Here is a 21,412-nt window from a genome sequence, read left to right as displayed (position 1 = left end):
GAAGTACCCGGCTGGGGAGAGACGACCCGGGACCTCAGCCTCTTTACCCTCGGCTCTGATTATGTTCTCCTGCCCCGGACTGGACTGGTCTGGGAAATCCAAATTACACCAAGAAACAGCATACCTCTTGGCCTTGATGGAGTCGGGGGTTAGCTGTCAATCAAAAATTCTCCCTCACTAGTTCAAGGAAAAGACAGGAGATTCCCATTCCCCTGCCGAGGCTTCCTCCAAATCCCCAGCGCCATCAGCACCTCCCCCAGCCCAGGCGGCTGGGGACCCTGCCTGGCTCTTGGGTGACTGCTGGCAATGCTGAGCAGAGCTGTGTAGCCTTCAGAGGGCCTGGGGCCAGACTGCGACCAAGGGGACATCAGAGGACAGAGCCTGAGACAGACTGAGCCCGAGACAGCCTGAGACAACAAGACTGAAGCACGGCGCCAGGCCCATAGAGAGGAAGGGAGGAAGGAAGGAGAGAAGGAAAAAAGAAAACGGATTAGGATAAAAGAAAGAAAGAGGGGAGAATTACAGAAAAGAGGGGAGGCAGGATGAAAAGAGGGAGAGAGCAGGGAAAGGAAAGCGTGCAGAGAGCGAGCCGGAGGAAGGGCGGTGACAGGAAGGCAGGACGGGGTAGGGCGCGGGCTGGCCGAGCAGCCGTGGCATTGTGCAGCCCGCTGGCTGGCCGGGCCTTTGCCGCGGGACCAGCTCCGGCGCGGCGGCCACTTCTGTCTGGACACAAAGGAGGAAGAGGCCTTCTCTCCTGCCTCTCTCGGGCGACCTGCTGAGGTGGGTACACCAGGCCTCTGGGATATAGAACCCTATCTCGGCCCAGGCAGCTGCCCAGGCAGCTGGGAGCTGAGCCACGGACTCATCAAGGAGCAAAGAAGACATGAGGAAGGAGAAGGTTTCACACCCGCTCCTTCTTTGCGTCTTCGCCAGGGAACAGAGCCCATCTGTCCCAACCTCAGTCTTCTTAGAAGAAAGATGCCCCTACAGCCCCTCTCCTGTGGGCCTCTACTATTTGGGAGAGACCCCAGACATACTGGCTGTAAACAGATGACCCTTTCTCTGCTACCCACTTCAGTCACCGCCTCCTTTTCAACTCTTGAGCAGCCTGCCCACCCTGCCTGCCCACCCAGCAGAGGCAGCAGCAGTGGGGCAGCCTGGATCACCAGGCCCACGCACTCTGCTGCCGTCAAATTCCCTGTCAAACTGAGGGGAGAATGTCGCCTTCATTTCGGAGAGTGAACTCAGACCCTCCTCACTCAGGCACAGACACAGCTGTGGATCAGGAAGCAGGCCTCGCCCACAGCCCCCTCCCCACCAATGCCCCATTTTGCCTAGGCCTTGCTGAGAGAGGCAGCCAGGAGGAGGGGGGCTGGAAGAGGCTGGGAGTCCCTGAGTTCACCAGGCCACCAGGCCGAGGTCCCTCGGGTTCCACAACTGCATATGGGTAGTACCCCCCTTCTCTGCATTTGGAGATGCGGTGGCAGGTCAGGGCTCTGAAGCAGACCTTCAGGCTCCCCCCAAATCCACGCTTGTAGGTGTCGGGGCACAAAGGATGTGGGAGCACCAGGCAGGAGGGGTTTGTCTTCCCAGGTTCAGTTACGCCTGCTGAATCTCTCGCCCGGTTCCCAGCCTCCCTCTCACCCACACCACTCCCTTCAATTTTCCTCATTACCGATGGGGAACCCAAGGGACTGGAGGCCACTGGGAGTCCCTGTTGGGGACAGGCGGGGGGGACCCCAGCTTTAGCTAGCAGCTGTGCATCCACTCTAGTTCTTAGAGCTCTCTTCTGACCCCAAAAGACGGCACTGGGCACAGGAGAGGCCCCTCAGGGGGAGGAGCACCCTTACTGCATCACCTCAGACCTGGACAGCTGGGACCACAATCAAGCTAGCACCACCGTGGGAAGGACAGACAGACAGAAAGACAGGCAGGTTAGACTCATCCCCTCCCTTTGCCCTGCACCTCCCTTTTAGTGATTTAAATTCCCTCCGGTTCAATCCACACCGCCAAGTTCGGATTAAATTTAAAACAGGCTTTTCCCGGTCCCCTAGCGGGTCATCCCCGAGCCCGAAGGCAGGGCGCCCGCTCTCGGCTCGTCAGCGCGGAGGAGGCTGTGTGTACTCCATTTGCTTTCATTTTCCTTCTCCCCCTGAAATGGGCTCAGTTCACCTCTCCGTTGCCCTCTCCTCCTCCCCGCCCCCTCCTTGGTTCCCCTCTACTTTCCCCCCTTTTCTCTCCTGATCCCTCTTTGTTGGGAAAAACACACCCACACACACAACTCCTCTTAGCTCAGGCCTGCGCTGGAAGCAGAAACTGAATTCTCCTGGCCTGCGGCGAGGAGACCAGCGTCCTGCACCCACCCCAGGTGGGTACCCGGGATCCCTACACACTAGGAGTCCAGCCGCTAAACCCAGCAGGAGTGAAACCCCCAGGGGCTGTGAACGTGGCCCTCTCAACGCCACGGCCTACATTCCCACCGGCCCCCTGCCCAGCCGCCCCACAGCAAACGGGGCTATTTCCAGCTCCCCCAGTCCGGTCCGGTTTCCCCGCCTGGGGAGTGGCTGGAGGCGGAGCGGCCCCAGAGCTAGGGGTGCTCTGCGCTCGGAGCCCCCGTGGCCTTGGGCGCCTGGTTACCCGATCTTTGTGTGATGTGTGTGTCGCAAGGAAATTTGCAGTGACTTTGGAGCCCAGACTGAGGAAGCCGAGGTGGCGAAAGGAGAGACAATAAGGGTCCGAAGTACAATTAAGGGGCCAGAGCCGCTAGTCTCTCCCCGACCTTCCCTGCCAGACTAGGAGCTGTCTGGCCTCAAACCTCAGGGCAAGCCGCGAACCTGGAGCCGGAAACTCAGCCCATGGTGGAGGGAACCAGAGGATCCGGCAGCCAGAAAGCAGGAGGAAAGCTCCCTCCAACTTGGGCGCGCACCAAGCAGCTCCGCTGAGTTGCAGAGAATTCAGTGAATGAACGTGTACATTCCGACGAATTTGCCCGATTTTTTCCAGCCTTTGGAAGGACAGCCTAGGGTTTGGGACGTCTCAGACGGACGGACAGACAGGCAGGCAGGCAAACCGCATCTCCGGAGGCAGACAGACTCACAACATGAGTGTGAGCCTGAAATCGAATACAGGTTCAACATTCCCCAGGCCTCTGTGCCAGGCCGGGTGAGCGCCGATCTCCCTACCTTCTCTCCCCTCCAGGGCGTTGGGCAGAGACCCGGGAGACTCGGTCCCTCTGGCTTGGTCCAATCCCGCCTCGGGAAGCGCCTTCGTTACCTGCTCCTCGGCTCCCCACGGCCACAGATGCAGGGAAGCCGCCTCCGCCGGGGGAGGGAAGCCCCGGCCACCGCAGCCGCCGCTGCCCGCCCTCCTTCCCTCCCTCCCTCTTCCTCGCCCTCCCTCCCTCTCTCCCTCCCTCGCGCGCTGCCGCTCGCGGGGCCCTCCCGCGGGCAACCTGTTCTGGACCAAATCCAGGTAGCTCCGAAAGAGACAAAAAAGAAGGGACCTCTTACGTGGAAAAGAAAGAAAGAAAGACCTTTAACTGCATTTATTTTTCACGCTCTGACCCTTGGTGGGCCTCAGTTCAGACGTCCTGGGCCCGGCCCTGCAGCTGCAGAAGTGTGCGGGGCCTGCCGCCTCGCCCACGCTGGCCGCCGCGCCCCGCGCGCTGCACACTCTGGGCCGCCGCCCCCGCAGCCCAAACACCAAACAGACCTCAAGGTCCTTACAACAGACTCAACCTCCGGTCGCTCGCCTCGCCGCTGGCCTCTGCCCAGGAGCCCGCTCCGCTCCGTCTGCGGCCAAAGTCCACACACAATCCACCTTGTTCGCGCTCTCGCGCCCGGCCGGACACACTTCCTAGCCAAGGCGCCCACTGGCCACCCTCGGGCCGCGGCCTTGCCTGGGGCTGCAAACCTCCTCCCCTGCACGGGACCCGCACAAAGCCCGGTGTCCTGACGCTCCCACCTGCAGCCCCCTGTCCTTGGCCGCGCTGCCCTTCACCTGTTCCCAAGAAGGGCTGCATCTCCGAGCGAGCCGAGGCAGGCCGGTGGGCCCGGGCGGAGGGTGCTGGGGAGCCGAGGTCCCAGGGAGGCCACAGCGGCTCGGCCGGCTAAGCCAGAGCCCCCGCAGGCGGGCGAGAGATCTCAGAGACCAAGGCTCTCCTTGGCGAGCTCTTGCCTTTTCCTCCTTCTCCTGCAAGTCTTAAACACACGCCGAGAGTTCAGCTCTATAAATCCTGCTCCTCTTTCCCATATCATAATTAAAAAAAACCAGTAGGGGAGGTTTTAACTTTTATTGCGATTTCTGGAGTTGGGCTGCGGAGCATATATTAAGTTTACGCTTATGCACTCTCGGCGGGGAGGGTTCTTTAAGAAATAAAAATCCATCTTAATATCCGCAGACGAGAGATAATTTTTTCCCTCCTCTTCAGGCTGTTTCTTTTGAAAACTCCCTTCCAGCGAAGCGAATAAATAATCGCCTTGCCTTAGCCATGATCCACGGCCCCAGGGCCCCTTGGTGGACTCTGGCCACCAGACTGGCCCTCACCTTGGCCCTGTGAGAATGTACCCCATTCCCCAGGCCCATAGCTCTGTGGCCATCCACCCCATAAGCCCACCAGCTCTGAAACAAGATATTGGGGGAGAGAGACCCAAAGCACAGAAGTCGTTCATTGGTGAATTTCGGCCCATCAGGGATGCTGTCTCCAAGCCAGGCACTCCTGATCACCCAGCCCCTGCCTGGGACTCCCTTCAGTCCAGTTGGCCCCGGGCTTCTGACAGCCTGAAAACTCAGAGACTGCTAGGGGCTCCCAAACTGGGGAAGCCCTTGCCTGCCTCGTACCAGCTGGCCTTCCTCTCTGAAAACCTCCCCATTTCCCCGGGAGCCATAGGGCGATTTGAGCACTTCCTTCCAAGGGAAGAGATTTTTTTTCCCCTACCAAGGGCTGGGGGACAGACAGAAAGAGAGACTGACAATTTCAGCTGGGGAGAAGGAAGGCCCTATTCCCATTTTCTCCTCTAGTCTCCATGGGGTCTCTTTGTACACGAAAGAGAGAAAGATACACGAGTGTGCACAAAAATATAAACAGGGGATCTGAGAGAGCCTGGAAGAGATAGAGATATAGAAACAGAGAACCATGCTCATCCAAGATTACATATAAGCCCCCAGCAGACAACTGCATGAATACAGAACTCCATGTATATGTTGTGTTCCGGGGACATGATTTTGTTCCCTTGTCTGAAAGTTTATAATGTTTTAATAATCATAATAATTCCAAAGTAAGAGGACCAAGAACCTGGCTTTCTCTTTCCCAGTCTCTCTGGGAATGGGGGTGTATCTCCCCATTCTCCCTGGTCCTCCCCAGTTTTCGCTGCAGGCAGAGAAACCTCGCTGGAGAGCCCTCTCTCTAGTAACCAGGACCAGAATTGAGCAACCAGAGGGGCCAAGGAGGGGAAGAAGCTTTGCAAAGTTGCACACTGCTTGGATTCTTCCTAACCCAGACCCTCCCCTCCTCCCCCTGGCATCAGCCAACAACCTCCCCAGCAATATGGTAATGGTGGGCGCTGGCAGCCTCCATTCACCCAGACATTTCCACACAGTGCAAAGACAAGCAGCTGCCTGACAGGCACAGACACAACACACCAAGGCCTATGGGCAACAGACAGCTAGAAAGAGACCAGAGCCAGATTCTTGCCCTGATGTTTCCCAGTAGGGTAGGTGTGGGGGGTTTCTACTTGGACTGGGTGGCTTTCCTCCAGCCTACTAACACCCTAAATATGCCCTTCTCCTGGCGACGGAGATATAAAAGGGGAAGGTGAGGTGGCTGAGCTGCTGCTCAGAGTTCCCCAACTCTTAGGACCCCAGGCACCCCACTTTTCTAAGGAGAAGCTCCAGCCCCAGCCGACTGGAGGCAGATTTTTTTCCTTGGAGGTGGAAGGTAGGAGAAGCTAACTCTTCCAGAGACTCCTTTCTCTTTCTGTGGTCTTCTCTCTCCTAATCATCCTGCCCCACCCTGCTACCCAACTGAGCTGGCCCGCCAGGCCACCTCTTACTCAAATTCCTGAATTTTCTTGGAATTGGTTAGACCTTCTTTGTCTGTCTCCATCAGCTGGGCCCAGGAAACAATAGCTGCAGGAAAAACTCCTCTCCCTCAATCATGGGGATGGGGACAGGCTGAGGAGTGGGCAGGATAAAGTGGGGTTCTCCAGACTTGTGGTGTAGCCCCACTCACAGCTAGCCCGCCTCAGCCTGTACCCACTTTGCCTTATCTAGGAGGGGGGCTGGGGGCAGTCCCACTGGGGAGGGTAGGAGCGGGATAGGTGGGTTGGGGCCCTCGACGATAACCGACTGATGTAACTCAGGCAGTTTCTTGTTGCCGAGTTCAAAACTCAATCCCAACAACATGAAACTACCTAAGCCACAGATCAGCTGAGCGAACAGGGCGGGAGATTCAGCTTTGCATCTATCAGGAGAAGGGAAGGGGGTTGGGGAAGGAAGAAATTCAGCCCCATCCCCCTTTCCGCCCTCACGACCTCCCTAAGGACTAGAGAGTAGACTTTGGGTGGCTGGGTGGGTAGGGGATCTGACTGCCTCATCAGCTGCTAGTCTAAACAAATCGCTCAGAGAGACTCTGGTGAAATGGGACCTCCAGCTGCCAAACCCCCGCCCCGCCCCCAGCACCGCAGTGGAGCTACCCCCCTGCCTCTGGCCCTGGCCCTGGGGGAAGCTGGAGTGTCCCTCCACTCTCCAGCTGGGTCCCCTGTCTTGCCCTTCTGGCTCTCCTGTGCTCTCCTCCTAGATTCCCTCTGATCTTCTCCGTCTCTCAGCTGGACTCTGGCTTCCCTTCGTCTATGTGTGGCCGAACCACTCCAGAGCCTCTTCCAATCAGGCCATTTGCCTGGCAAAGCCCCACGGCCAGGCAGAGTGGGGACCGAGAGCCTGGCTAAGGCTCACATCCAAACCAGCAGAAAGTAGGAAAACCTAAGCTTCAAGCTCCAACACTCTCTAGCCCATCCTCCCTCTGCTTCCCCCAGCAGACGACCAGAATGAGAGACATCTAGACCCATGTGTCGAACTCAAGGCGACCCTAAGTGACCGAGTAAAGAAAGAAGCCAAAAACCACCAATTTACTCCTTTGACCGCCGAACCCCAGGGCAACGGGCTGGGGACGGGGGAGCTCACGGCCACTGCCCTCCACTGCGAGCCGCCACAAGGCAAGCCTGGGCTCTCAGCAAGCGCGGATGCACGAAACACCTTCCACCCTGCTCTGCCCACTGCGCGCTGGGCACCTGGGGACGCCGCTATTCCCCACTCCACCGCCAAGAGAAGAACAAGAAACCGCTTCTCTTACCTTGTCGCTGCCTCGTCCTCCTCCTCCTCTTGCCGCTGCCCGTGCTTCTGCTGCTGCTGTCGAGGGGGGGGGGGGTGGCTGAGCTCCTTGTCCCCCTCCGGCGGTTAAGTTTATTCCTTTCCTTGGATAGGTGGGGGGCTCTTGGGGTTCCCCCGAGCAGCGGTGGGGTGCGCCTGGCCCAGCACCCCAGGCAATCAGATCCGTCTGCTCCTCAAGATTGCAGTTTGCTCTCTGCCTCTCTCCCTCCTCCAGTCACCTTTAAATGCATCTTTTACTGCAGCACCACATTATATTTGCAGATCATAAAATCCACCTCTCGCGCGCACCAAGACCGTCCTGACATTACTGTTTTATGACCTTGACTTATTGTGGTCACCTGGATAATATTTAAATCAACGTTATGGTCTCTCACTTACATTAAACCCGCCAAGAGATGTCCTAGAAAGGCTCTAGGAGATGAGTCAAACACAAAACACACACATCCACACACTCAGCCTCTTTGGGGGGAGGGTGTCGCTAAAAAAACCACTAAAAACAAAAAACCACCCATTTGAGGATTATGATTCTGGAAATTTATTAGGATTTTCTTCTCCATTAAGGAAGCTACATGCAAAAGATACAACATACAGAATATCTTTAAATAACACAACTCCCAGACAGGGACAGGGCGATATTTGGGGGAGGGGCAGTCTGTCTTTGCTTCACTATGTTCTATTTTAAATTAAAAAAAATTTTTTTGCTCCTCTGGATGGAATTTCTGAGATGGCAGTGGATGGGGGATGTAGGGGTGCTGGGAGAATGGGAGAAAAGCAGAAAGCAGTACAAATACGAGACTTCAAGCAGATTCTCAGAACGATTGGGAGGTGAAGACACAGAGAGGGTTTGGTGCAGGCGATGGACGCTACGACAAACACACAAACACTAGCCGAACTTTCCAAAACGTCTATTATTCTAAGGAGGAAATGCAGCAAGGAAGGAGCGATTCTGACTGTGCTCTTCGAGATTACAGACCTTCTCTGGTTGATTTTTTTTCCCTCTTTTTTCCCCTATAATCGGGTGGATTCGACCTTAACTTTGCCTAGAGAACGGGATGTTATGTGTGAGTGCGTGGGTGAGTGAGGGGTTGACACACACACCAGCCACACTCCCACCCTTGTCTATGCAGGCACACCACACCCCACAACCCAGCACCCCATTTCTCATGCTTTAGGTGGACACATCTTCGCAGCACGAACCATAGGTCTCTTGAAAGGAGTGTCTGAGGTCTTCACCTTTTTTTGCAGGCGTGTTGCATTTATACTCAGGGAGGAAAAAATATATATACCACCAGGCACAAAGGGAGGAGGGGCGGGGAAAGGAGGGAATGGGGGAAGAGGGTGAGTGGGAGGGGAGGCCCCTCGTTCAGGTGAAATTAAAATTGGAGGTCAGTTCCCGGATTCGATTCTCTCGGTTCATTTTCTTGAGTTTCATTCTGCGATTTTGAAACCAGATTTTGACTTGTCTGTCTGTAAGGTTAATGGTCTTGCTAATCTCCAGGCGGCGCTCTCGCGTCAAATACATATTGAACAGAAATTCTTTCTCCAATTCCAGCGTCTGATGTTTAGTATAGGGACACCTCTTCTTCCTTCCGCTCTTTGCTGTCAGCCAATTTCCTGTGGTGTTTTCTGCCTTTATCTCCTCTGTTAAAAATAACATTATTTACATAAGTATCCCTCGAAGAGGCAACCCTCGCAGCACTGCAGCCTTGGCCAGCTTGCAGTGGGGGCAGCTGAGGGAGCACAGGGGAGCTGTTCTCGCCCCACAGGCCTGGCTGGTGGGGTCCTCTTGGCCTCAAGGCTCTTAGAATTTCTTTGGGGTCTAGACTTACAGGGGAGAAAGACAGAAAGTACTTGCGTCCAACGCGTCTATTAAATTTAATCACCCAATCCACCTTGACCTAGCATGTTCTGAGTACTCCTGCTCTCCCTTGGCTTGCTGACCCTGGTGTGCACTCTAAGCCTCACCAGACCCCGCCTCCTCTCTGTTCCTTTCCAGCTCTGTAAAAATCCAACCAGAAGAAAAAGTGTTTTCCAGGCCTCAGACCGGGTGGCAGAGGCCACTTTGCGGCCCAGAGCAATTTCCAGAGAGCTTTGACCCCTTCAACACAGTGGAGGGATGTCGCCCCAGACTCTGCAGCCAGAGGCCATTGCAGCCGTCTCTGCACCAGATCCCCAGCCCTGGCTCCCACCTGAAGTGTCACAGAGCAACTCTGCCCCATTGGATCTCCCATTGCCAGCTCTTCCTATCCCGGCCATTTCCCCCAGGAGTACCTGAGGCAGGGAGCTTGTGCAGGCAGCAGAGGTCAGGGGCAACAGCCATGGGGCATGTTGAGGAATCCTCAGACAACTGCCCTGGCCAGAGACCTAAGGTCAAGGGAGAGAGAGATCCTGAGGAAATGCAGCCTCCTGGAAATCTCCTGCCTAGTCTATGTAGATATGTATGCATGCGTGTTCATGTGTATTTTTGCAGAGATACACACTCCTACACATATGTACACACACACAGGGATATGTACACATGTGTCTGTTTATATCAGGAGATGCTATAAGTGTGGTGTGTATTTCCCTTTCCCTTATCTACAGCTTCTCCCCCCGCCCGGCACAAATTCTTGCTGAAATGAACCAGCCTTGCTCCTCAAGCAGCAGAAGAGACCTTGGCCATCTTTTCTAGGGAAAAATCCAGAGTCCAGAGACCTGAGAGGGACACCCAGCAAAGGACTCTGCTGATGGCTCTGTGTTCTATCTCCCTTTCTATGCCAAATGAAACTGCCAGGTTCCTGGATCGTAGCTTGATGGGGAGTGGGGTGGGGGCCCTAGGGGAACCAGGAGGCATCAGAAAATGCAAACTTGAGGCTGCAGTTTAAAACACTTGAATGTCCTTAATTCTGTTCCCACCTCTGCACCTGCAGCCTCCTGCCAAATTGTTTAAAGGCTCTCCACATCTAACTCTGTGCCATTTATTTTTTATTGGGGTTGTTGGGGTCTGGGGGAAGGGGAGAAATGACAAATGGGGAGTCTGGCCCAAAGCCCTCTTGCCTCTGGCCTGGTGGAGGCACCAAAATGAGGGGGGCAGGCAAGAAGGGAGCAGGCAGAGTCAGAGGGATTAGTTGGGGTGGGAGGGTTTAGATGGTATGGGGATGGCAGGAGAGAAAGGGGAGCCTACCGGAATGGGGGCAGTTTGAGCTAGGAGGTAGGCTTGTTAACCTTGACTTTGCTTTTGGTGGGGCTAGAACACAGCTTTTCCTACCCTAAATCTGCACCCCAACCAAGCTCGGGGTGTGCGGAGATGGTATAAAATTAAACTTTTGTGCTGCACACGTGCCACCAGCAAGGCTTCGCGGGTATGCGTGCCTCTCTCCCCCTCCCCCTCATGAACACGCCCGTGCCCACCTTCTGGCTAGGGTCTCCATGGGCTGATTTGCCAAGGCCACCTTTGATTTGCAGAGGAGACCCAAGAGGGCGAGGGTCTGCCCTCACCCGCCAAAACAGTGCGTGTGCGTGTATGAGAGGGCATGCGTGTGAGTGTGACACAGGTCGCCTCCGGGCATACGTGTGGACCGCATCCATATACAAAGCGCCATAAGACCCAGGCCGCCCCCAGTCTGCTCAGTTTTCACTGTTTCATCTGCCTCTGCACCCAAAGAGCCCTTCTTACACACAGCCTCCAGTAGCCAGTGCTGTGGGGAGCAGGTTTATCCCCTGCCCGCCCCCCACCCCGCCCCGCCAGTTGGGCCTTTTCTAATGCTTTTTGCTCCAACTTTTCAGGGAAAGTCTCCTCAGCCTCCCTCCACTGCTCCCGTTTCCTCCACATTTTCTCCAGGTGTCAGAGAAGGGTCCTGAAGGCCCCCAGTACCTGCAGCAGAAATGAATCTTGAACCCCGAGCTTGAACTCTGGCTAGGCTTTCCCTCGCCACCAAAATTACAATAAAATCCAACTAAAGCCTCACTCCCTTTCAAGAGAAAACCGCTTACCATGCACACAGAAATTTCCCAACCACTCATTTGTAAGCTGCTTTTGGAAACCAACGGGAAAAAAATTTTTTAACGTAACTATAAAAAAAAGGAAACAAAATTTCAAAGGGGAGACAAAAAACTTAGAACATTCCAAATGCCCTGTTCCAACGCCATACGCAGCCTGGGCGTCTGGGGGAGGGAGGGACGTGGCGGGCAGCCCTTCACCTCCACCTCTTCCGGCCCCAGCACTGCTGCCAGAGGCCCCCGGCCGAGCCAAAAACCGCAGGAGCCCAAGCCACACGCACAAATCAGACGCACAAACAACAAATCGCGCCTCGCAGGAAACAATTTTCAACTGGGAAAACGCAGTAAAGCGAAATCCCCCTTCTCCCAAGTCTTTCCTAGTCCCTGGCCCAAGATCGCCATTTTAAGCTTTTTGCATGCTTCTGACCTGAGCGGGGGTGGGGGTGGGGGGGGTGGCGGGGTGGGGGAGTGGGGGGCATCAGCCTCCCAGGACACGAACGCAGAGCAAGCAAACCAAAGCCAGCACGCGCCCGGGATCGGTCCCCCGCCCTGGGCAACACAAGACGCTGCAGGCTGCCCGCCGTGCGCACCACCCCGGTCTCGGCGCCCACGGCCGCTGCCGGCCGGCACCTCCACTTCGCCGCTTACCTTCCCTAGCCAAATGAGGCGCCACCAGCCTGGCGCTCAGCAGGCACGAGTCTCAAGCCGGGGTCGCATTCCCAAGACCGTCCAGGGCCTCCTCGGCCCAACCCTCTCCCTGCCCCCGCCCCGGCCACGAAGACCAAGTGCCCGAGCGTCCCACCCGGGCCACGGCCCAGGCGGCCTTACCTTTCGCTTCGTTATCCGAGGTGTCTGGGCTGGAGTCGGCGGGTTTGGCCCGATCCTTTTCGCTCTCCAAGGGGCTGCCTTTTGGGCCCACCAGGCTCTGCTCGGTCTTGATCTCATTGGGGCTGGGGGTCTGGCTGTCGGACTTGGGGGTCTCAGGGAAACTCACTTTACCCCGGAGCTGGGGAGACTCCAGATGTTCGGCGCGCGGGTTGAGACTGGCCCGCTGCTCGAAAGGGGCTTCGAAGTCGTTGGCCCCGGCACAGTGGGGCGGCTTGTCCAGAGCGGAGTAGCTCGGGCTGGCGCGGTAGTAGCTGGGCACCGGCACCTCGTGCTCCCCGAGGCAGGACTCCTGCAGGGGGTGGGAGTAGAGAGCTGCCTCGGGGCCACTTTTCGCCCGCTTCTCTGCGCTGTACATGCAGCAGACATTCTCCTCCTTGACACTAGGTGGGTAGGAGCAGGAGGATAGCGGCCTGCCAACAGGTTGTTCCAGGCGGTAGGCGGCTTTGGGGTCGCCCCAGGAGTCCAGCTGCGAGAGGTAGGACGGGTAGGTGTTGAGGGCGAGGTTGGGGCTGCTGCCCTCGTCCCTCTTGGAGAGCGAGGGCGCGAGCCCGCAGCCCCTCATCACCCCGCAGTTGAAGTCACTCCCAGATTGCATATACATGCCTGCGCTCCGGCTATAGCGCTCTCCTCCGCCCGGCGCAACCAAGGGCTCCGCGTACGAGTTCGGAGTTACATTGCGAGGGCATGTCATTTTCAGAGAGAGGGGTTTTTAAGGAGCAATACTACTGCGGAGGAGCTGACATCTTTTTTTTTCCCCATCCGGGAGGGGGGGCGGTTGGAGGGGCGGGAGGGAAAAGAAGGGGAGGGGGGGAAATATCAGCTCCATAATTATCCGCGCATTCGGGCCTCACCATGTGACGGCTAGACCAATGGGATTTGAAAATGGCCTTGATGATTCAGACGGCCGTGACGTCAGCGGGGTCAAGTTGTCTGCAGGCGGAGCGCGCAGCGTGGAGTAACAGCGCCACCTAGCAGCCGCCTCGAGGTAGGGGCGCCGGAGCCCTTCCCCGCGAACAAAGGAAGGGCCCCCGGGGCGACTGGGGCAGGAGCGGGGTGGAGGGGGATGAGGGGGTTCTAGGGAGAATGGGGTTTGTTTACCCGGGAAGCAGCCTATAACTCTTGGGGAGAGGGGAGCGGAGAGGGGGAAAATGCGGGACAGAGTGAGAGGGTGAGGCAACTCGGGGCTCAAAACAGTCACATTCAAACTAAAAGGTCAAGACACGATTCAGGTATTTCTTCCCGTCCTCACCTCCTCTTTTCCTCGCCTCGGCCCCCGCCCCCACTTCTTCCCCTGGGATGGGAGTGGGGTGAGGTTTGGGGGAGGGATCCTGCGGGCAGAGAAAGGGAGAGGAAAAAGTTAAGGAGTCCCAAACGGAACTAAAGTTTCTCCTCTCCTGCGTCCTCCTTCGTCGGTCTCGGCCCTTGGGGCTGGGAGCTCAGCTCGGGACCTCCCGTCACGGAAGTTGGTTGAGTTGCAAGTTCCCCGTGGGGATTGACGGGGAATCTCCAGTGTCTGGGGCAGGCCAGGGAGGAGGTCAAGATGACTTCAGGGCTGCTTGGAAGAGGGGGATTCCGAGGAGATTGAGGGGTCGCGGGAGGAGGAAGCCGGCAACCAAAGGCACCGGCTCCCCGACCAGGGAGTGCGGCCTGGGCCTGGCTGGGTGGGCGGCTCCTGGGTTATCAACTCAGGGGCAGGAAGGCTTTGGCCTTGGAGCCGGTTCGGCTGCTTTGCTCCAGGCCCTGGCGGCCCTCGCTTTCCAGTTGACCTTGCCCCAACGAAAACAGGGAGCATTCCCGAGAGAAAGAAGGAACCCGCGGGGCCTCGGGCGGTTTGGGGGAGTCTCATATCAACCGGGAAACCAGGGCAACGGACGCGACAAAATGCGACCCAGAGAAGTGTCCTTCAACAGAGCGATTTTTTAAATAAAGGGAAGCGAGAAATAAGGGACAAGGTATGTTTCAAATAGTTCTTTCCGTTTCTTCATCGCCTTTCTCACAAAGCGAACTTAACTCTCTACCCTTTCCTCAGGAAACGGAATCTGGAGTATAACTTGTCTTTCCGGTCGCCCCACATTTTCCCCTGGACCGAGCCACGGGTTTCGACTTTCCAAAGGGCTGGAGCCTGGCCGGGAAAAGACCAGAGCTCCAAGATGCCCTGGCGCGGAGGAGTGAAAAGGCTGGATCGCTTCTAGGGAGGCCCAAGCCCGCGGCTGCTAGAAGAAGACTTTGCAAAGAAATCCGCCGAAATCTGTCATCCAGAGTGCGAGAGACAAGGCGCAGGGGTCCCTGAACCCCGGGAAAACTGGAAGAAAATGTGTAATGTGTGACTTGCTGGCAGGGCCAGCCAGGGGAGATTTGAAATGCTTTCGTGCTTTCATTTACAGAGGTCGCCATGGGCTCGGCACAAGGGGTTGGCCCCAGCAAGGTTAGCCTGTTTAGGCCCCAGATGAGACTTGGGACGGCCCCGGTGGCCGTCAATCCAGGGAGCCATTTGTCCCACCCCGCGGGAAACGCAGAGACTTTATGGCCACTCTGTTTGTATTATCTGTGTAAGTCTTTTCCCCACCAGTTTGATCGAAACTGTTTGCTTTTACGAGGACCCAACGAAAATTCCCCGTCATATTTATCAGCCGAGGATAAAAATTTAGTATGGGAACTGATATTTCCTCATTTATGGGGCGATGAAATTAAAGACCAAAGCAATTGAGAATTATATGGCTTTGGGGGGGTTCCCTCCCCCCTTTTTCACATCTCCTTTATTTTCCTGCCTGGTGTCCCTGTCTCTGGAGTTTGGCATCCCAGTCTCCTGCCCTTGCCACCCATCTTGGGGTCTGCTGGGCCCTCTCCCCCAGACCCAGGTGCCGCTTGACCACCTCAGCTTTTCCTGGTCTTTCTCTCTGTGTTAGTGGCTGGGGGCCGGGACAGCACTCCCTGAGCCTCTCTGCCCAGGCCAGGTTGGGGCTGCGGAAGGTTTCCAAGAGCCTCTAAGGGGAAGGGTCTGAGCCCAGCCCGGGAGGGGGTGAGGGAGGCGGCAGAGTGAAGGAGACAAACTCCAGATAACCTCTCAAAAACATGAAGCCCCACGGCTTAACCTGGGGAACCAGCGGGAGAGAAGCAGAGTCACTCGGCTTTGAGACCTGTCTCCCCTACCAGCCTGACCCCCATCCCAAACTCACTCCTCACCTCAGCCCTGGGTGGGGATGGAGTCGCTTTCAGAATCCTTGCCATTGTTAATGGAAATAATCCCCCTGGGGAGAAGGAGCCTCCTGCCTCTACTCCCATCTCCTCACAAGAACGAATAGTGTTTAAAGTTGAAATAATTAGAAGTATGATAAACATGGCCCATTAATGAAAAAAGAAATCAAATTCATCAGCCTAAGTGGGACCCCCGGTGGGACAAATGTTTGCCTTTAATTACGCAGGATAAACGCAAACCCAGAGCTGTTAAACAAGAACCGGAAGACGCCGACTTGAATAACTTGTTGGGTTTTTGCAGACTTGGGATTCTGCACCAGTGGAGACGAAAGGAAGGAAGACGTGAGGGTGAGGACGGGCAGAGGGGAGCGTTCGTGCGGGTCTGGGAAAGTACAGTCAGGTGTGGGTCCCAGCCCTGCCCCCTTGGGCTCCGTCTTTGCAGAGGCCACGAGCAAAGGCTGTTTCCGTCCTATTGTCCGGGCCTGGTGTTCAAAGGCACTCAGGCTGCCACGGCCATCCCACTTGCCGCCTGCCGCCACTGCCGGGCGCCTACCGGCCAAGCCCCACCGGGCCAAGACCCTCAGGCCTGCACCCCAAGGGAACTGGATTGGGGTCCAGAAGAAGTCTGTGTTGCTAAAATCACCCTGTTAAGCCATTTCCCCAACTTTCCAGGAGTGCTGCATCTATGCCTGACTCCCCGGGGCTCCCTCTTCTTGCCTCAACTTGGGGGATGTGAAAATCCAGGGGCTTCAGGCCAGAGCGGGCTCAGGCTGCACCTACCTTTTGACCAACCCCTCCTACCCCGAGAGCTCTGGCCCCCTGTGCCCTTCTTCCCGGTACCTAGACCCTGGAAGTGCAGCAGGGGTGAGCAGCTGGGCCTCCTGCCGCCAGTGGGACTGTGACCAAGGGAGAGGTGGAGGGTGCTCCTCACAGACTTCAGGGTGGTCAGCGGGTTCCAGACGGCAGGCTGAGGACTGGGGCGCTAGGGGTCCCCATGTGAAAACAGAAGAAGGAAAATCTAGTGCTCAATGAACAGAAAGGAACCTCGGCTGCTTTCCAGGCTCTAGCCCTCAAAGCACCCCAGAGGCACCCAGATTTCTCCAAGGAAAATTAGTGGAGCTTCCCCACAAGGCTAAGGACATCATCTAGGAAATTCCAAAGGTGAGGTGAAAAGAAGGAAGAGTGTCTTTCCCTTTGGGATAAAATAATAAAATAAAATAATTATACCGTGTGTGTGTGTGTGTGTGTGTGTGTGTGTGTGTGTGTGTTGAAATCTCAAGTGAAATGGAAAACAAAATCACACCAGTGGTTAAAATTGCAGGGTTTTCCCCTCTTGTTATGGAGGCCCAAATAAATCATTCTCTTCTCAAAACTTGAAGGAAAGATTTGCTTTCTTTTTCTTCACTAACACCGGGCTCTGCTTCGGCCGAATTGGGAGCAGAAAAATCCCAGGCAAAAGACAGAATGCACCGAAGCCCCCCAAACGGAGTTTCAAACAGGTACAAGAGGAAAGTGGGAGGCTGAGGACGCTTGGAGGGGCCTCTGGTCTACTCCGGATCTCACTGCCACCCTGGCGGCAGCCTGGCCATCAGAGTCGCTCTCACATCTGGACGTTGTACACGTTTGCACCCAGATGCTATGGAGGTTACCGTCTAGACCTGTATCTGACTTGGTGCTTGATTGTATGTACACGGCCACAAATATTCACTTTACCCAAAAACGTACTCTCTAGGATCCCCGCATCCCGAAGTCTAATAGCCAGCACAACTGCTTTCTTGCCCTGCTGAAGCCAACCAGTTATTTAACTTTGCCTCCTGCATTGAAGCCAGACAGTAAACACATCCAGTAGAAGCTTTGGGAGGAGGACGGGTGGGATGATGTCTTTGGCGGGTGGCGGGGGTGGGGGGAGCCTTGCTCCCCATATTATGGTTTGCGCCCAAGTTGCCCAGTGGGTCGTGTTTCCAGCCAGAGTCAGGGCTGCGGTCTGCCGGCTTACTTCGGAAAAAATCCCACTCCTCCTTTACTGGCTAACTTCCTTTTTGAAGATCTTTGTTTTCCATCTTTCCCTCCACCCCTTTCTTTCTTTTTCCATCTTCCTCCTTTCTCCTTATTTGTTTCTTTCTCTTTTTCTCTGCAATTCATTTGTTTCCTTCTCTTTTTCTGATTCTTTCTCTTGTCTTCCTTAGTTCTCTCTTCCTTCTTTCTTTCTTTGTTATACAATTTATTCTTTACTCTTTTCTTTCCTCCTAAATGCTTTCCTTCCCCTTGACTTTCTCCCCTAGCTCTTCTTGTTTTTCTCTGTTGTGCTGGGCACCGTGAGGGGGAGAGCACAAGGCTCAGTAGCATCCCTTCCCAGCCCCACTGCTCAAGCTTGGAGTTGACCTTCGCCCGCCTTCAGCCCTAACTCGCCTCCTCACAAGGCGAAGTGTAGAGCTGTCAGCCGCTGGTGGCCAGGGCTCAGCAGTCACTATCAGAGGGAAGGAAAAGCAGGCGCTGGGGCACATCCTGACTAACTATGCTGGCTCCCTGAATGCCCAGGTCCAGGGCTTAGGTATCCTCAAGTCCATCACCCTGAAGAAGCCTCATCCACCAGGCCTGTCTTTGGAGAAGTTGCTCCATCTTTGTCCTGACTCCCAGAGATGAACATTAAAATAGTCCCTGTTTGAGCCCACTTGATACCCCAAGGCTGGAGCTAGGGGAAATGAAGGAGCGGGGTTCTGTCAGTCCCAGGTGAGGGGCAGATCCAAGAGGTCACTTGCAGGCTTAGCAGCCCAAGGCCACGTCCCTATACAGGCACCTTTGTTCTTCAAGCTCCTGGAGTGCAGCCCGCTAGCCTTCCTTCTCTCTCCGTCCTACAATCACTGCAACCTCTGGGCAGGCATTTCTTGTCATCTTGAATTCTGTCTTTCATCAAACCCTTTGTGGACTTTGCAGGAGGCAGGGTTGCAGGGCTGTGTGTGCAGAGACTCTCCCCAACTTAATGGTCTGAGTCAAGGTTATGGGTCTCCACTTTGTGCAGTGGGTTGAGGGTGTGTGCAGGGCTGTGTGTGTGTGTGTGTGTGTGTGTGTGAGAGAGAGAGAGAGAGAGAGAGAGAGATGCCTACAGAACAAGAGGTTGTGATGGGGAAGACCTGGTCTAACTGACACTGTCCGAACTTCGCGGTTCTGTAAGGGTGTGTCTCAACAGCAGAGTGGCTGGGACTTTCCTAGCAGCCCCCAAAGCTGGATCCAAGGTGGAGCTCAGGAAGGATTAATCCCAACCTTGAAGCCTTGTTTTGCCTTAGTCAGAGATACAGCTCCAGACACCCCCCCTCCCACCAGGACCCCAGAACCTCTCTCTTCCCAACCTCCCAGAGACCCTGAGACTTGGTTCCATGGCAAGACCAAAACTTTAAGTTTTTTAAAAAGGAGGAATCTTGTAAAACTTTTATGCCAAACAAAGTTATAAAAACTTCCCGGGCGTTGCCTTTTCCAAAGGTTTATATGAATAATAAAGAGTGCAGTCGCGTGCACACAGTTCTGGCGGGCTCTGAGCTGGGAGGGTTCAACAAACAGCATTATCCAGCCCTGGGGCAACAGGAAACCCCAGGGGCTGGCCCCTTGAGGGAATATTGGCCCAGAAATGAATTGCCCTACAGATTCCGGAGAGGGGCGGGGAGAGGGAAGGGGTGGCGCCCTTGACTCCCTTGAAGTTCAAAGTTCTTTGTCCTGGTGAGAAAAACCCTCTCTGCCTTCAATCCACTCGAGAAATTATTCCCCAGGTAGTTTCTCCTCCTCCGATTGAGAAACGGCTCCAGGTATCCCCAACTCCATTCACCTTTCAGACACCTAGTCTGTAACTTTCTTGCTTGCCTAAAGCAGAGCTCCCCATCTTCCCCATCTGGGACACCTAGAACCTGCGGGCTTTCTCTCAGAGGCGCTTGGCTGGGCTCTGTGAACCGTCTTCCAAGGCGCCCTCGCATCGCCATCCCCCAGCAACCTGGGGGTCTACGTGACAAAGAAACACCAAACCCACTTCTCCTTCAAGTCCCCAGGTTCCCCCTGCACCCCCAAAGCCCATAGTGGGAGGGGGAGGGGCCCAGAGTGCTCTCTCAGCCCACACCACTTAATACCCTTGTAAACTCCCACGTGCGCTATAAACTTGGATTTTTACAACCAACATTCCTCCTTAGCTCCGGGAAACTTTGAACTCGGCCTCGGGTTTATTTACTGGTTGGGGGGGGGATTGGGGGACTGGGAGCTGAGAAAGGCTGGAGGAGAAGAGGGGGGGAAGGAGGTTGCGGGCAAGGGGGTAATGGAGTGGGGGTATGGGGTGTGTTGGGGGAGCCAAGACTGTCCACTGCGGATTTGTTTACTATTTAGGGCGGAAGCGTTTTCTAACACAGGCCAGATTGGGTCGTTAAGGGCGAAATGAAACTGGGTTTAGAGGCGCGGGGTGGGGTGGGGGCACTTTATGGCGGCGTCTAGACGAGGCTCTTTTGTTCCCGGGCAGCGCCACGGCTGGAGGGGATTACCCGAAAAGGTTGAGCCCAGAGTGCCCCTGACCGCCAAGGGGGGTCGGACATCCCGGGGGCCCGAAGGTGGGTTTGTTGGGGGGACAGAGACCTCTTTTTTCTAATTTTTAGAAGGTCACCGAGGACTGGCAGCTTCCTGGGCTGGGATCATAGAAAGCTTTTGTTTTTCTTTCACCATGACACCCCGCCTTCCTTCAGAAATCCCTTCTAGAGCTGGGGATCTTTTCTGGGCTGCACATTGCAGGGAAAGTGGTAGCTTTGGATTTTAAATATTTTTCTCCAAAATCAAGAGCCATTTAGAGATCAGTATTTTGCTTTATAAACAGGTTCATTCTATATAGTTATCTCCATCCTATTTTATTGGAAGCACGGCTGTCAGGCCAATAGCCCTTGTTATGACTAGTGGATAAACATCATAACTAGAGATATCTCTCATGCACAAGTGCACGCGCATGCAAACGTGCATGCACACACACACAGAGAGAAGATCCTCAGCTGCATTCCTTCTGACACTCACTACACACTGACAGTGGTTACACACCTCAGAGGACACAAGCCCTAGATGTGTATGTGGTCAGTTTTACTCCATACTATAAGCAAAAGCGTACACATAATATTCCTTTTCATGTGCACCCATAGGCATCCGACAAATATTTGTGTGTGGGCACATGAGGCAATTGTAGGGTTGTATATACACCCCAGTTTGCAAATTTTGTCTCAAGACCTACATTTACAAATTAGAGATTCAGATACCCCTGTCATCAAAAACGATGGAACCTAGATGCAATAGTCCATAGTCGTGGTGCTTTTTTCTTTCACTCAACAGAATTATATTGATGAAAACATTTTCTTCAAATTACAGAAGAACAGTTCCAAAGAAAAGGGAAAGATGAGAGAATTGGTCCTAAACCTCTGCCCCCAAATAACGAATTTGGGACAGAGATCGCCAGAGTGCCTTCAACGAATGCGCTAAAAGGACTATGGTTATCTTTATACAGAAGAAACATGCAGCAAATATATATATGGGTGTGGTGACCATCCTCATGGGTCACCTCCTTCCCCAGCGCCCCACCCCAAGACAAGCTCTTACAAAACAAATCTCTGAGGCTTTCTATGCTGGGAGACCAATGTATAAACATCAGGGTGGCCCCAGCCTAGGGTCTTGTTGTGTCTGGAGGAGCCTGGCCATTTGTGCTTGAGGGGAAGGGGCCCAGCCCTACCCTCCCACCCTCAGGGGCTGGCGGGTGAGGAAAGGGAGGGGGCTGGTTTCTCCCCCTCTCCCTTCCCTCCCTCAAAACTGTATATTAAAATTCCAATACAGTCTTCTCATAGAGGGAAAAAGAAGAAAAGAAAAAACGAAAGCCCTACCCTCAACCCTACACATTTAACTGCCACAGACGGAGACATCTGGTGGGAGGGCGGTGGAGCCAAGAAAATTCCTATAAATTTAA

The 21,412-nt window shown here is 55.0% G+C and overlaps 1 protein-coding gene across 1 annotated transcript; it reads right to left on the bottom strand.

Moving 5' to 3' along the window:
* Nucleotides 1-8,749: 8,749 nt before the first annotated feature.
* HOXC10 (homeobox C10) lies at nt 8,750-12,943 on the bottom strand (the record flags this gene model as incomplete). Its single annotated transcript, XM_079714621.1, has 2 exons — nt 8,750-9,027; nt 12,193-12,943. The coding sequence occupies 2 exons, from the start codon at nt 12,941-12,943 to the stop codon at nt 8,750-8,752; spliced, it is 1,029 nt and encodes a 342-aa protein (XP_079570747.1).
* Between the last annotated feature and the right edge of the window lie 8,469 nt (nt 12,944-21,412).

Source organism: Hyperoodon ampullatus (assembly GCF_949752795.1).
Source record: "Hyperoodon ampullatus genome assembly, chromosome: 11".
Lineage (NCBI taxonomy): Eukaryota > Metazoa > Chordata > Mammalia > Artiodactyla > Ziphiidae > Hyperoodon > Hyperoodon ampullatus.
The sequence above is the reverse complement of the archived record's forward strand: the minus strand, read 5'-3'. Positions and strand labels throughout refer to the sequence as shown.